Source organism: Xiphophorus hellerii, chromosome 8 (assembly GCF_003331165.1).
Source record: "Xiphophorus hellerii strain 12219 chromosome 8, Xiphophorus_hellerii-4.1, whole genome shotgun sequence".
Taxonomy (NCBI): Eukaryota; Metazoa; Chordata; class Actinopteri; order Cyprinodontiformes; family Poeciliidae; genus Xiphophorus; species Xiphophorus hellerii.
In genome coordinates, this window is record NC_045679.1 from 14,707,146 (window position 1) to 14,723,739 (window position 16,594).

At 41.0% G+C, this 16,594-nt stretch overlaps 1 protein-coding gene across 2 annotated transcripts in view; it reads left to right on the top strand.

Moving 5' to 3' along the window:
* The window catches only part of ggt5b (gamma-glutamyltransferase 5b), a 19,923-nt gene extending 3,599 nt beyond the window's left edge, over window positions 1-16,324 (top strand). Inside the window, exons 2-13 of one of the 2 annotated variants that reach the window (XM_032569602.1) lie at window positions 3,560-3,582; window positions 4,833-4,960; window positions 5,252-5,347; window positions 6,653-6,848; window positions 12,754-12,914; window positions 13,041-13,187; window positions 13,274-13,407; window positions 13,953-14,140; window positions 14,232-14,323; window positions 14,408-14,517; window positions 14,593-14,703; window positions 15,276-16,324. In XM_032569602.1, the coding sequence (XP_032425493.1) occupies window positions 3,560-3,582; window positions 4,833-4,960; window positions 5,252-5,347; window positions 6,653-6,848; window positions 12,754-12,914; window positions 13,041-13,187; window positions 13,274-13,407; window positions 13,953-14,140; window positions 14,232-14,323; window positions 14,408-14,517; window positions 14,593-14,703; window positions 15,276-15,422 (1,533 nt within the window). In that variant the 3' untranslated portion in view covers window positions 15,423-16,324. Of the gene's footprint in view, window positions 1-3,554; window positions 3,583-4,832; window positions 4,961-5,251; window positions 5,348-6,652; window positions 6,849-12,753; window positions 12,915-13,040; window positions 13,188-13,273; window positions 13,408-13,952; window positions 14,141-14,231; window positions 14,324-14,407; window positions 14,518-14,592; window positions 14,704-15,275 lie in introns of both variants that reach the window. The other variant, XM_032569601.1, reaches the window with a different exon arrangement.
* Window positions 16,325-16,594: the final 270 nt, after the last annotated feature.

A 16,594-nucleotide genomic window follows, 5' to 3' on the forward strand; every position in this document is an offset into this window, starting at 1 on the left:
TTTTAAGTACAAAGCAACCTCTGCTCACAGAAGTTCAGCAAGGGAGAACGAGCAGCTGTAAGGCACGTGATTTTCTCCCCCATTGTTTAAAATACCTCCTGATAAACTGTCTGACTATAAGTTACAATTGTAGTAGTGAGTAGTTTAGGATTTTATCTTTAAATTTCTTTTCATTAGTCTGACTTTTTATTTGGCTATTTGTGTCAGTTCTTTGTCTATTTTGTTAAATATAACAAATTACTTTTTTTTTTTTTTTTTTTTGAGTTATCAGTTTCCTCTGGACCCGTTCACCAGGGGATAGGGAACTTTGGTCTTTAGTTTAATTTCTTTCATTTGTAGATTTGGTTATATTCTGACCAGTATTTTTCGAAATTTATCATTTTTACATTTTCTTAACTAAGACTATATTTTTTCTCTTTCAACGTCTCTCTGGCTGGTTTATGCATAACCTTCACTGAGTTTTTAATTGGTATACACGTTTTGTCAAACATTGCTGAAAATTTTTGAGAAGTTTCTACGACGAATTATTTGATAACATGAGAGTGAAATTGAATACTGAGCTTTAAAACTGTAATGTGAAATGTTTTTTTTTTTTTTGAAAATAGTAATCTTGAAGGTTTAAAGCATGCTATAATAAATTGTTCTGTTTGTTTTGACAGTTTGCCTGTTAGGACGGGGCGGTATTGGGTAGAATTTCTCAGTAAAATAATGACCCCGTTTAATCAACATCGTTAGTTAACATATTAGGTACTGATGATACATTAGCCAGTAATGTATCATACAGAGGGAGAATATGTTATGGGTTATTTTTATATTACTTAATTAGATTACTGAAACACTTATATTACTTAAACAAAACTTTTGAAGAATATGTCTGATATGTGCTTATTTTAAATGGATTTGAGTTGTTCTCCATTAAAAGATTTTCTGACAATGGGCTAAGGTATGTTGATACAATAGATAAATTTATAGTGATAATGGAGCATATTTTGGTTAATTAACTTGGGAAAATAATTATAGAAATTAAAATATTATTGTGTCAGCCATTTTCAGAGCATTAATTTAATGGAGCATGAATGTTTTAAGAAATGTTTTGAAGAATCTGTCATTGATTAAAGTTATCATTAATCAGGAAACGTACACAGGTGGGATTATAATGATTTTTCTAAACTTGATTTTTGTTTTGATTTACATCCATTTAAAACGATTTTGAATAAAACTTTAAATTCGACGACAAGTATAACCCTAGGTACAATTGGTGTATTTTGAAAATGTCTGGATTTGTTTCATTATAATTTCTCCAAGTCTAACTTTTGAATTTTGTTTAAGGAACGCATGTAAAATGATTTACACAGATAACCAATAAGATCTAGTTTGTTCTATGAAAGTAATTTAAACTGGACTGTTTAATTCACATTGTTATTCATTTTTTGGTGGTACATGTAAGCTTTACAACTACATTTTTAAGTTTTTGTGATTGTTTTGTTTCGTTTGTTTAATCCTATTTTTACAAGATTGGTTTAAGAAAAGATCTGCATATGTTTAACATTCTGGGAACATGTTACTTTGGAAACATGTCTTTTGAAGCAAATGATTACAGGGTTTTGGTGTTTTCCATCGGTTAGGAGCTATAGTATATTATAATAGAAACGTAAATTGAAGGGATCACATCCACCATTTTATGAACAGAACTGGACAGAGTAGGAGATAAGGTTTCACGTGATGTGTTGCTCATGGTTTTGCACACAGACTGCCCTGGAGCTCGGAGCTCCAGGACTCTGGAATCTGTCATACAAGCTGTGTCATGCGAGGCGGGGGTGGGGCTGCTTGGAGAAGCGGCTTCACACTTATTTCGAAGATAACAGCCACAGAGCCACGAGCGTTGGAGGATTCACTTGAACACAAAGTGAATTGAAGATGTTTGTGTTGAATTACACAAATGAATGATGCCTTTGGATAAATCTGATCTCTGTTTTGTCATTATAGTTTTGCAGCTGGTTTCCTGGTGCCCTGCGGATGTGGTCTCCTTCAAAGTCTGCGTTCTTTGATAAAAAGGATTAAAATAATTTCCCTGGATGGAAAATAACAAAACAAATTTATTTTTAGGTGAAACCATCGTTTGATTATGCTGACTGTAATGAAGATGATATTAAAGAATGTGGTAATTGTGTTTCTGATGCTAATGAAATTCATGTTGAACACAAAATGTCTGTTTAATGACCTGTGACAGGTCGTTTCTTGAGGTTTCCAGTCGAAGAAGATCAGGCTACAAGAGGATCATCATCGACATTAATTTTTATTGCGTGTTTTTCGTTCGTTGGGAACTTTGAAAAGGACTTTCGTTTCGTTTTTTGCGCGCATTTTTTTGAACATTTCCTGACGAAGACTTCATATTTTTTAAGAGACTGTCGATGGACATTTAAAAAAAAAAAAAAAAAAACAGAAAAAGACGAGCAACAGATTGTAATTTTGTGTCTTTCTCATTTGACAGGTTGGACTTGGGTGGTGAATGTTGTCTTTTAAGTTGCAGAGCATTTCTTACTAATTTTACTATGTATGTCCCTGTTTTATTTTTTCATTTTTCATTGTGCATTTTGGGTTTTGTTTATCCTGTGTTTTTGTTTTATGATTTTATATTTCTGTAAGGATAAGTCGTTTTTACCCTTGGGTTTTGTTTGAAAAGGGGGAACTGTATATAATTAGGCTACGTCAACCTTTTGTTTTCTATTTTTTGTTTTGTTTTATTTTTTAATACATAGTTTTGGTTCTGCATTAGAAGGCTTAATCAATTTTTATTGAGGTCTTTTTTGAAGACCTCAAAAGGGGGAACTGTAAAGAAAATAATTATTGTTTGGTGCTTAATATAGCTAATCCACGACATGTGTAAAGGTATAGCCAACACTTTAATTTGGAATAGTTTCTGTTGAGCAGTTGGGAATTCAGCAGACAAAGCAGGGCCTTTTTTCCTCCCCCTTTTGACAGACACAGCAATAAAATTTACAATTCCGAGAGAGCGGAACAGACTTCTTGGCGCCTCTCGGCCAGGTCGGACGGAGATGGGCACGAAGTGGTTAGATAAAAACCAGACATCGGAGCTGTAAAGAAGGGGAGTTTCCGGGAGTTTTCTAAGTTTCTAATTGGTCAAAGAACGGAACGCCTTGACTGCATATATTAAATAGGGAAACACCTCTTTCATTAAAAAGTACAGGTCAGCAAGCTAGCGAGAGAAGTTTTTTCCATCTTTTTCTCTCCAAGTTGGGCGCCTTTGTCTGTCTTTATGTTCGTTTGTCTTCCCTTGTGTGTCTTATTTTTATGAGAAAATGCATATCTCTGTTCCTCTGCAGCTTTGTTGTTCATTGCTTTGTATGAGATTAAACTCTGTGATCTGTGACGTCAACACGTTGTGTTGTTTCGTTTTACCAGCACGCGGTCGCTGCACGTCGCTGCACGGAGAGCGTCACTCGCCAAGGACTCGGAAGATCCCGGGCAAGATTAAAGAGGAAAAGAGCCAAACGTTTTGTCCAAAGCTAGCATTAATGATCCTCATTTTTAATACTCGCAACTTTGCTCCGAGATCGGAAAGTAAGTGGCCTCCCTCCCGCCTCCTTTCTTGTAAGACTTTAATTTGACCAAATTGATGCTAAAAAATATTTTTTTCATTCAGAATTTTCCTGCTTGAATCTAAAACGTGTTTTTATTCATTGACGTGCACCTGAATTGAATCGGGCTTCGCCTCCTGGCAGTGGGAATAAGCAGTTTAAGAGATTTGATCGGCTCTGTGAGATTATAGTATAGCGCATCCAGGTCCTTTGATTGCTCTTGAGCAGTTGCTGAATCGATTCATTCAGAGTGCATAAACATGACCTGTCGCTTATGTTGAAAGGTCTTGGCTCTGCTTTGGTTATTTGTCTTACTTGCAGTTGCGAGTCAGTTAATCAGTCATCAGTAACTTCAGAAGTGCAAAGGTGGTTTCACTGGAATGTGTGCAACTCTTCCTGCTTTTGTGCACAACTGGGGATTTTTTTTTTTTTTTTTTGCCCTTGTGATAATGTTTGTGGAGAGTTCATTTTGCAGTTCAAAGCAGAGACAATCAAAGGTTCAGATGTGAGTGACAAAGAGATGAACTGAGCGGAAACTCTGGAACATTGGCTTAAAGTAAAAAGGTCAGCTTTGCACACAAAAAAAAATTGCAAAAAGTGTTTTATTAGCAGAAGAGCAGCATGTGTCTCGGTCTGTAAAATAAACATTATTTTTGTTAATTTGCTATGGTCTGCCTTTCCACAAAGTTTTTTAATTGCAATATTTACATTTGTTGTGTCAAGATAACCTATATGCAGATATTTGAAAATTATGTCATCACTCCACCTTTAACTCACAACCACGTCAGTCTTTGGTACAACTTCAAACTCCTGCAAAACGTTTGAGCTGGCAAGGTCTAAACATTCCCAACACTGCCTTCTCTTTCCGCTTAGGAGGCAAAGAGTAGTTAGTGCCAGCCTTCCTGAAAAGATCCTTTATGTTTCCAACACAGTCTGCAGAGTTGTTTTCTCTTTTTTCCTGCTTTTCTAATGTCCATCCAACTGAGGTGGAGAAATCCAACAAATAAGACAAATAAAATGTATTGTGCAACTATTACTATACTTTCACTGTCATGAAAGACAGACAGCACATGGATTAACTTTGATTGGTTTTCCGTTGTAAAACAATGGACACCCCCAGAGTAAAAGCCATCAAATAACACATTAGTGTTTGCCGGTGGGTGTCCAAATGTGTGCAGAGCATCGCAGTCAGATAACTGGTTTCCCGTAAATCCACTGAACATTGTTTTCCAGGAACATGCTCCTCCAAGGCGGCTCAGCAGTAGATGGCGCCATTGCAGCTCTCCTCTGCACATCTTTGGTCAACCCTCAGAGCATGGGAATTGGAGGAGGCTCGATAGTTGTAGTCAGAAATAAAACAGGTGGGTAGTCTGCATTTGATTTATTTTTCAGGACATGTTTTCGTTAGAATCAGACTTTTGAATTATCACCACTATTCTTTCTTTTTCTACTATTTGGTATGGAAATAATCATCCATGTCATATTTCACCTTAATGTCATGAGAGATTCAGATTGAATCACATACAAAAATATATTTTGGGTTTGTTTATCTTGTCTGTTTGCCTCTGGGATGAGCAAGTGAGTGGGAGGAAACTTTAAGAAGAAAACAGTAAATTATTTGTGAGTTATTTCATTTGCTCATTTGTTTCCAGGTAATGTTAAAGTTTACAACTTCAGAGAGTCAACCCCACAGACATTCAAACCTTCTCTGTTAAAAGACTGTCCCACTAAATTCGGACTGACCGCAGGTAAGCTGCATCTGCTGCACAGACCAATTTTTGACTTTCTTTTTGTTTTACTAATTTATTTAATGTACAGGTCATTAAAGGTTTTTCCACAGCTTTTCTTTTGCATATTTATTAAAATGACCAAACCAAGAAATCATATTTACATAAATGTTTGCAGCCTTCATTTCCACTGATCCTCCTTAAGATGTTTTTGTAAAATAAGTGGAGTCCATCTGTGGAAAATTCAGTTGATTACACTTGATTTGGAAAGACACACTGTCTATGTAAGGTCCCAAGTCAGAGATCAAACAGCAAGCAATCAAAGGAGTTTTCTGTAGACCACAGACAGGCTTGTCCTGTAGCAGATCTCTGTTAGAGCGACAAAATGAAAATCATTCCCTAATAAAAGGCACATGGCACAATGTCTGAAGTTTGCCAAAAGTCACTTGAAGGACTTTCAGACCACGAGAAACGAAATTCTCTGGCTTGATGAGACAAAGATTGAACTCTTTGGTGTGAATGCCAGACATCCCATGTGCTGGACTGGCCAGGCCAGAGTCCAGGCTTGAATCTCATTGAACATCTCTGGAGAGATCTGAAGATAGCTGCACAGATGTCTCTGTCCAACCTGATGAAGCAGGAGATGAACTGCGAAGAAGAATGAACCAAACGGCCTAAAGATGCTCGTTCAAAGCTTGTGGCGTCATATTCAAAAACGGATTGCTGCCAAAGATGACTCAGCAAAGTTTTCAACGAATACTTACATAAATGTGATTTCATTCTCAAAAATGTTTCAATATTGTCTTAATTGGGTATTTGTGTGTTGAATTTTGAAGAAAGCAATTAATTTTAATGCGATTTGAAATAAGTCTTGCACATACGCAAGTCAAGTTTATTTATATAGCAAATGGTCGATTTGCTAAGCAGGTAAATATGCAATATTAACAGATATATCTGTTATGTCTGAGTTATGTCAAAAGCTTTTTGGAGGCTGATCAAGGAACAACTTACTAGGAGAGCTTTAGGTAAACAGGTGTGATATATTTGATCCGTGCAATCCTTGATTGCAGTTCTTGTATTATTATCTATCCTCCCTCAAAAAGAATGGATCAAATCAATCATTAAAAACCCCAAATTAATGCGAAATTTATTTCAACGATGAAATAAATCTGATCAGAATTGCATGTTTACAATAAGAAACCTTAAATTATATCTTTAAGAAATCTAAATTTTTCTACAGTTCATTGTTTTTTCTTTTTTAGGTAAGCTGTCTTCACATTTTTAGCTTCCAAAATATTGTTTTCATTTTCCACCTCAATGTTGCAGGTAGTCAGTGGATTGGCGTTCCCGGGGAGCTGCTGGGCTACGACGCCCTCCACAGAGAGTACGGGAAGTTGTCCTGGGCCAAACTGTTTGAGCCAACCATTAAACTGGCCAGGGAAGGAATCCCCATGCCACCATACCTGGCACGCTTTATGAGCCACGAGTTGTTGAAGCCGCATGTGGAAACGTCGTCTCTGTGGTAAAATTTCACACATGCATCTCAGAGAGAGAGAGATTTTAAAAAGCTTCCAGAAATTATAACTGTTAGTGCAGATGAAACTTACAGAAATTAAAGTAAAATTATGTGTTTCAGCAAAAGAAATTAACTCATTTAAAACTCTCTTTCAAATCTCCAATTCTTTTAAATCAAAAACACTTTGTATAACCAGAGTTAAAATTTACTGTGATTATTGCTCTTTACATGTACATAATGCAGTAGTTAACCTCAATTTTCACTTATCTCCGACTGTGAAAATGAATGATTTAGACACTGTTGGAGGTACAAAATATGCTTCACTTTTCCTCATAAACCCCACTCAAGAACGCTATATCTTACAGCTTATAAATATTTTTCATAGAAGATAAACTTAGGTCCAGGGGTGGAAATTTAAATTTTTCAGCCACAGTGCTGGTAGAGAAAATTTTTTACCAGCCACTCAGACATTTCACTAGCCACTGCTTTCTTTTTTTCTTTCGATTACAAACCCCACAAGTACAAGCAAATTATATAAAATATCCAATGTATTCTTAACTCTATGAATACCAATTTACTGACAATAAGTTTAATATACAGATGTACATATACAGAATAATTTAACATAAAGCATGGACACCTTAACAGGGTTGTAGTGAAATAAGTTAATTTGAAGTAATTAATAGTGGCAAACTTTAAATACACAACCCTAACATTCTTGCAGTCACATGTTGAACATTTCCAAATTTTCATTGGATAAGCCCAGTTGTCCGTCAATAAAATCAACCAATGGGCTGTCGCGGTCCATTAAAATTAGATTTAATATAATTTTTTTGTTAAATTATGACAGCGTAGGGCCGCCAGATATGGACAGTAAATGCATCAGTCTGTAGTCCAGACGGCCGGTCCTCCTCTGGACAGAAGTTCAAACTGAATGCAGCTTTTTTTTTTTTCCTGTTCAAATTGTCAACCCCCCACAGTGGCGGGTGCGTTGCTCCAATTTACACGCCACTTCATACTTTTACCCGCATTTTGCCAGTGGCAGGTGCTAATTTCCACCCCTTCTTAGGTCAAATGTATTGCTTTACTGTTGGTAATGAATTTCAGCTGTTTGGAGCAGTTACTCAATGGTGTCCTGACTCGGCACAATTTATATGTAGCAGAGCACTAGGAAAGAGGCCAGCAAAAGTTTTGGATTATAGTCGTCCAATGTTTCCATGACGTTGCTCTAAGGTTATGAAGGCTGCATGCTGAGGAGGGTTTGTTGAGACTGATGAAAAAAGGTGGGGTCAGGAGTCAGTCGCTTAGAGATTCACTCCTTTATTCAACAAGAGATGCTTTCATCTGTCATTCAGCAGAAGCAAGGAGAGGCTTTTGTGAGGAAAGTATTTGCTCGTTTCACACTTTTGTCTCATTTATGTGTTTCTAATCATTATGCAGAAGTAATCTGAGTAAATATCTAGTGTTCTTTCAGCCATTTAATCCCTCTTTTTATGTTAAAAATTAGTTTTTTGTCATTAATCAGACTCCTAATTGGAGATTGCGCATGTAAATGTTGCATTAGACCGAATGTAAGTATGATGCTAAATAGCGACATTAGGCATATAACATATAAAGCCAATTCTCTGGTGTAAATATGTAGAATCTTGTATTTATTACTCAAGCAGAACTTAGGCTTCTGAATAATTATTGCCTTTTTAGGCTGAATACCAAAAAGCATGTTGCTACGTAGTTACATATACATTTATCGTCTTATTTGAATTGTAAAATTGTGCAATATTTCTCCCTTAATATTTATGTATTCACTATTCACAATCTAACTCAACCATTTAACTGGTAGTCCCAATTGTAGGCTTTACTGCTAAATCTTTGGAGTAAAATGACCTGAGAGAAAAGCCTCACATTTAAACATGTGATTGAAAAGCTGAAATGTGCTGAACCTTCTTCACTTCCAAAGTATTATGTTTAGGGTCCCTGACGGCAGAAATTTTGGCTCATAAATTTGCATTTCTGTTGTATTTTTCTGGAATAAATGAGGCGAGCATGAGCTGACCTGAAGTATCTCCAATAAAAATGTGTTGGGAGGAAAGCTGTAAGAGGCTTTTGCACAAAAGAACCAAATCAAGCTGGTAGGCTAAGAATTTGTGATAGCAATAAATGTTAATTCTGCTCCTAGAAAAGTAATAACAGTCATTGTGAACTCTAAAAACAAAATGCAAAAAAATAAAATCACAGATTAGATGGATGAAGGAAAACTTTGGACTTGGTGTTCCCTCGCCCGGACGCGGGTCACCGGGGCCCCACTCTGGAGCCAGGCCTGGAGGGGGGGCACGATGGCGAGCGTCTGGTGGCCGGGCTTTTACCCATGGAGCCCGGCCGGGCTCAGCCCGAAGAGGAAACATGGGGCCCCCCTCCCATGGGCCCACCACCCGTGGGAGGGGCCAAAGGGGTCGGGTGCAGTGTGGGATGGGTGGCAGCGGAGGGAGGGGACCCTGGCGGTCCGATCCTCAGTTGCAGAAACTGGCTCTTGGGACGTGGAATGTCACCTCTCTGGTGGGGAAGGAGCCGGAGCTAGTGCGTGAGGTCGAGAGGTTCCGGCTAGAAATAGTCGGTCTCACCTCGACGCACGGCTCTGGTTCTGGAACCAGTCTCCTTGAGAGGGGCTGGACATACTTCCACTCTGGAGTTGCCCAAGGTGAGAGGCGTCGGGCAGGAGTGGGCATACTTGTTGCTCCCCATCTCGGCGCCTGTACGTTGGGGTTTACCCCGGTGAACGAGAGGGTAGCATCCCTCCGCCTACGGGTGGGGGGACGGGTTCTGACTGTCGTTTGTGCTTACGGGCCGAACGACAGTTCAGATTACCCACCCTTTTTGGAGTCCTTAGAGGGGGTACTGGAGAGTGCTCCTCCTGGGGACTCCCTTGTTCTGCTGGGGGACTTCAACGCTCACGTGGGCAATGACAGTGAGACCTGGAGGGGCGTGGTTGGGAGGAACGGCCCGCCCGACCTGAACTCGAGCGGTGTTCTGTTGCTGGACTTCTGTGCTCGCCATGGATTGTCCATAACGAACACCATGTTCAAGCATAAGGGTGTCCATATGTGCACTTGGCACCAGGACACCCTAGGCCGCAGTTCGATGATCGACTTTGTCATCGTTTCATCGGATCTGCGGCCGTATGTCTTGGACACTCGGGTGAAGAGAGGTGCGGAGCTGTCCACTGACCACTACCTGGTGGTGAGTTGGCTCCGGTGGTGGGGGCGAAAGCCGGTCAGACCTGGCAGGCCCAAACGTGTTGTGAGGGTCTGCTGGGAACGTCTGGCGGAATCCCCTGTGAGACGGAGCTTTAACTCCCATCTCCGGCAAAACTTCGAACACGTCCCGGGGGAGGTGGGGGACATGGAGTCTGAGTGGACCGTGTTCCGTGCCTCCATTGTCGAGGCGGCCGATCGGAGCTGTGGCCGCAAGGTTGTCGGTGCCTGTCGCGGTGGCAACCCTCGAACCCGCTGGTGGACACCTTCGGTGAGGGATGCCGTCAGGCTGAAGAAGGAGTCCTATCGGGCCTTTTTGGCCTGTGGGACTCCGGAAGCAGCTGATGGGTACCGGCGGGCGAAGCGGCATGCGGCTCGGGCGGTTGCTGAGGCAAAAACTCGGGCGTGGGAGGAGTTTGGAGAGGCCATGGAGAAAGACTTCCGTACGGCTTCGAGGCGATTCTGGTCCACCATCCGGCGTCTCAGGGGGGGGAAGCGGTGCAGCACCAACACTGTTTATAGTGGGGATGGTGTGCTGCTGACCTCTACTCGGGACGTTGTGGGCCGGTGGGCAGAGTACTTCGAAGACCTCCTCAATCCCACCAACATGCCTTCCACTGAGGAAGCGGAGCCTGGGGACTCTGGGTTGGGCTCTCCAATCTCTGGGGGCGAGGTCGCCGAGGTGGTTAAAAAGCTCCTCGGTGGCAAGGCCCCGGGGGTGGATGAGATCCGCCCGGAGTTCCTTAAGGCTCTGGATGTTGTAGGGTTGTGTTGGTTGACGCGACTCTGCAATGTCGCATGGACATCGGGGGCAGTTCCCCTGGATTGGCAGACTGGGGTGGTGGTCCCCCTGTTCAAAAAGGGGGACCGGAGGGTGTGCTCCAATTATAGAGGGGTCACACTCTTAAGCCTCCCTGGCAAGGTCTATTCAGGGGTCCTGGAGAGGAGGGTCCGTCGGATAGTCGAACCTCGGATTCAGGAAGAGCAGTGTGGTTTTCGTCCTGGTCGTGGAACACTGGACCAGCTCTACACCCTCGGCAGGGTCCTGGAGGGTGCATGGGAGTTCGCCCAACCAGTCTACATGTGTTTTGTGGACTTGGAGAAGGCGTTCGACCGTGTCCCTCGGGGAGCCCTGTGGGGGGTTCTCCGGGAGTATGGGGTACCGGGCCCTTTGATACGGGCTGTCAGGTCCCTGTATGACCGGTGTCAGAGTCTGGTCCGCATTGCCGGCAGTAAGTCGGGCTCGTTTCCGGTGAGAGTTGGACTCCGCCAGGGCTGCCCTTTGTCACCGATTCTGTTCATCACTTTCATGGACAGAATTTCTAGGCGCAGCCAAGGTGTTGAGGGGATCCGATTTGGTGGCCTTAGGATCTCATCTCTGCTTTTCGCAGACGATGTGGTCCTTTTGGCTTCATCAGATCGTGATCTGCAGCTCTCGCTGGAGCGGTTCGCAGCCGAGTGTGAAGCGGCCGGGACGGGGATCCGTGCCTCCAAATCCGAGGCCATGGTCTTGAGCCGGAAAAGGGTAGAGTGCCTTCTCCGGGTCAGGGGGGGTGTCCTGCCCCAAGTGGAGGAGTTTAAGTATCTCGGGATCTTGTTCACGAATGGGGGAAGAAGGGAGCGGGAGATCGACAGGCGGATTGGCGCAGCGTCTGCTGTCAAGCGGGCGCTGTACCGGTCCGTCGTGGTGAAGAGAGAGCTGAGCCAAAAAGCGAAGCTCTCGATTTACCGGTCGATCTACGTTCCCACCCTCATCTATGGTCATGAGCTTTGGGTCATGACCGAAAGAACGAGATCGCGGATACAAGCGGCCGAAATGGGTTTTCTCCGTAGGGTGGCTGGGCTCTCCCTTAGAGATAGGGTGAGAAGCTCAGTCATCCGGGAGGGACTCAGAGTAGAGCCGCTGCTCCTTCACATCGAGAGGAGCCAGTTGAGGTGGCTCGGGCATCTGGTCAGGATGCCTCCTGGACGCCTCCCTGGTGAGGCGTTCCGGGCACGTCCCACCGGGAGGAGGCCCCGGGGAAGACCCAGGACACGCTGGAGGGACTATGTCTCTCGGCTGGCCTGGGAACGCCTCGGGATTCCCCCGGAGGAGCTAGAAGAAGTGGCTGGGGAGAGGGAAGTCTGGGCCTCCCTTCTGAAGCTGCTACCCCCGCGACCCGACCTCGGATAAGCGGAAGAAGATGGATGGATGGATGGATGGATGGAGATTAGATGGATTACCAGACTCAAAGGATAACAGTGTCAGAGCGTCAGAGCTCAACTCAAGAAGGTTCATATTTGTTTAGTTTGGACAGCATTGTGATGTATTTTTTTATTTCACTGCTTCATCACCGTTCTCTGGTTTGAGCATGCAGGTCTATCAAAGTTTCTCTGTGTGCTCTTTTCCTCTCACCTTAGTAAACAATTTATGATTTAGGTGATGGTAGCTTTAAGTTAGGAATAGGTGTTCTTTTTTCTTTCTTTTGTGACTTTAATTGAAAATAAATCCAGGGTTTACCCCACCTCTTTACAAAACAGTTGTAGGGCATGGCTCTTTGTGAATTTAAGCAAAACAAAACTATTTAAACATCAAGTCAGGTCACTTTTTGTCGGGATGTATTGTGTAAATTATTTTCAGCTTTTGCCTAATGTGTGCGTTTATCTATTTTCTTTTTATTCAGTGAAGTCTTTTGCAACAAGAACAAAACAATCCTGAGAATGGGCGACACCATGCAGTTTTCTAAACTTGCAGAAACCTTGGAAATCATTGCAAAGGAAGGAGTTAAAGCCTTTTACACTGGCAGGATTGGACTTGACTTAATCCAAGACATAAAAGACGCAGGTTGGTGCAAGATTGGCCTGGGCAAATTGAGGCTGTGTCATTTAATAATGTAAATAAAATCTACTTCATGTAGAGGAAGTGGACAGAAGCACATAGATTTTACAGAAATGTGTTTTTTGTCCTTAGGTGGAACATTAACGGTGGACGATCTGAAGTCTTACAGAGTGCGGGTGGGCAGTCCATGGACAGTTTCTCTGGGAAATCATAAGATGCACATCGCTCCACCGCCTGCTGGGGGGGCGCTTCTAGCTTTCATTCTCAGAATCATGAAAGGTTTCACATCTTTTGTTGTAGCTCAGATGGGATTCTTTGAATGCATTCATTTGGACAATTAAAAACCTGAACTCTTGCTCCCAAAGGGTTCTCGTTAACTCCAGACTCTCTAGTTGGTGAAAAGAAGAAGATTCAGATGTACCATCGTTACATAGAGGCAGCTAAATTTGCTAATGGACAAAAGAGGAACATTCGAGACCCTGTCTACAGTAGCAGCAAGGTTAGTGTACTGGAATTATTTCTTTCTGAGAAAGTAATTGTTCTGACTCAAGCATTACAGAGTTTTGACGTCTTGTCAGTGTAAGTCAGTCAGTCAAAGACCTGGAAATGGGGAGCAAAATATCGAATACTCAAATATCCGCAAAGTATGACACCTAGTAAGCAACCCATTTGTGTTGCATTAAAGAAAAAAAATCCTAACTTATCAGAATTGTTTCATTCTGATGAGCGATAGCATTGTGTAAAATGTAAATAAACTGAATGCAACTTCAGTATTTCATATAAGGTAAAATTAGTGTAATTAGAGTATATAAAGTGTTTAACTTGTACAGATCCTGAAATAAATGAACTTTTAAATATATTCTAATTTATTGAATGGGTCTTTCAGATTGGAAACTAATAGCCAGACTAAAGATGGATTTATATTAAAACAAAATAAAATATATTTCACACACTATTAACCCTTTTAAAAGTTCAAAACAATTCATTGAACAGTAAAAGTAAAATAAGGACAAAATTGAAAATTTTTATATGTTCCTCTTTCAGATGGCTGATCACTTAATTGATCCTTCGTTCATTGATCGCATAGCGAGGCTGATATCATCAAATAGAACACATGATAACTCCTATTATCGTAACCACAAGCCTTTGCTTGATAACTTTGGAACGACTCACGTTTCTGTCATGGATGCGGACGGACTCGCAGTCTCAGCCACTAGCACCATAAACCAGCTGTGAGCACAAAAGCCTCCTCAAAATAATGTATATTTTCAAAATCTACATGAAGTGACGTCACCGTCCTAATGGCACTGTGCGGTTCTGCAGGTTTGGAGGAGCGGTTTACTCTAAACGAACAGGGATCATCCTCAACAACGAGCTTGTTGACTTTTGTGGGAGAGTAGATTCAATACAAGGAGGTAAAGAAACAAAACTCACCACAGAGTTGAGGACAAATCTGTCTGATGTTCACTGAGTCTGAGCCGTTTATCCGTCTCATGCAGGTGAACAGCCACCCTCCTCAATGAGTCCTGTTATACTGGAGAAAGAATCTGGAGGGATTCTTGTGATGGGAGGGTCAGGAGGAAGTCTTATCACCACATCAATGGCCTTGGTAAATCACTGCTTGCTTTGTTGGTTAGTTTTTGGGCTTATTTGTGCTTAAATAAGTGTCTTGTTTTTCTAACAGTCCCTAATAAACCGCCTGTGGCTGGGGATGAGCTTAAAAGACTCCATTGCTGCTCCTATAATCTTTGTCAATTCAAACAACGATGTGAATTTTGAACCAGAATTCGATAAGGTGACGTATTTTCATCATTACTGTAAATTTCTGTTTTACATTGATTTCCACACTTATTAACATTCCTGTTCAATGAGTGGAAAAAACTTTATTCATAAAATTCATATTTTATTGATGGAGCATCATTCAGGATTACTGATTAAAGCATGTGGAAAATGTCTAATGTTGACTGAAGATAAGAGAGCATAAAAACAAGCTTGATATTGTCCAAAGAGGGTGGAAGATATAACTTCGTGAGTGATAGTTATTACAAAAAGTATCTTGTAATTTAACTATTAGCTTCAGAAATGCTAATAAACATTGCACCGCTGATGTTGTACAAAACGGGATATTTTTTTAATTTGAAAAACATTTCAGTATTAGACGATACTATAATAGAAATTAAGTTTATTAAAAGACTAAATATCTTTACCACATGTGCCAATACGTGTGTAAAGAGCTGTAGATAAATTACTTTAATTAGAAACTAAATTAAGATAATTGACTTCCCTGTGACCCATATGGAGATTTTCATATTGTATTTGTCACACTTTTGTCTCATTTAATTTTAACTGTGCTGTGTGTTGTTGTAGTCCGTCATAAATGGCCTTAGACGTCTTGGACACAAAACTGGGAATTGGCCGTTCTTTTTAAATGTGGTCAACGCCTTGGAAAAGGAGAACGGCTGCATAGCGGCAGTGTCGGACAGCAGGAAGCTGGGAATGTCAGCTGGATACTGATCATGAGGAACAAGCGTAACCTTCCACAAACGTCTTTTCTTGGACTAACTGAGCCTTTGGGATTTGCGTCAGTGAAAGTGGTGCAGCTCTGAAAAACAGAATGTGAATTATACTTTTTTTTATTTGCCTTTTAAGAAGAAATATGAATGCTTAGAAGTTGAGATCATTTAATTCATCTAACATGGAGATAAAAATGCTGGTTATGAACTCCACTGTTTCTAAAAAGTGACTAAATGTAGGCGCACATCCATATAGTAATAGTCTAATACTATATAAAAGTAAAGAAAATGAATCATTATCATGAACATATTTTAGATGAAGACAAATGCACATAATAAATGTATACTGCCCATCCAACACATTCCTCCTTTTGTTTGTTTTTTTTACATATATGTTGCCTTGTGCAGCTACAGAACTGTGCAAAAGTTTAAAACCTATCCAATATTTATATTTATCTTTCAAAATCACAGATTTCATTGTGATGTAAAATCAGTATTTAGTGATAGATCTCCAGGCTGTTTTGGGACAAATTTAGGCACCAAATTCACTCATTTACGACTCACCCAGGTGAAGTCTCAATTCAACAACTTTATCAATCACTAATAAACAATGTTTGAAAGTCGGTTTGAAAGCAAAGATCTGACACAGAATGACGTTTCATTCATGCACTCTGGGAGAGAGATTAGATTAGATACATGCCTTAATGGTATTTTCTCAGATTCAGTAGGACTGTGTCTGTTTCAGGTTGCTAGAAACCAAGTGCCTAAAGAACCCAGTTTCAGATTGTTTTATTTTGTCTGTCACTTGAGACAAAACTTGCTCAGTCAATAAGTTTTGCAAAACAGTACCAGCATTCCAAAAGAAAAAGAACAAACTAGTTCGAAACTGATTGTAGAAAGCAGCCAAAGTCCGAAGAAATAAACTGAACAATCTTCACAATGTCTGAATCAAGAACAATTTTCCTCCTTTTAAAGGACATTTTTGAATAAATGAGGGGTGGTTTGAGACTTTTGCACAGTGCTGCGTTAGAGTTTAGAAACAGAAATGTTGAGATGCTGTTTTCTAAAGTGCACTGCTCCCCTTGTTCCCATGAAATGGGTATAAACGTTTCTGAAAGACTGACTTTGCAGTCGACACTTATCACTTTGCACTGTTGACCAATATTTACTTTG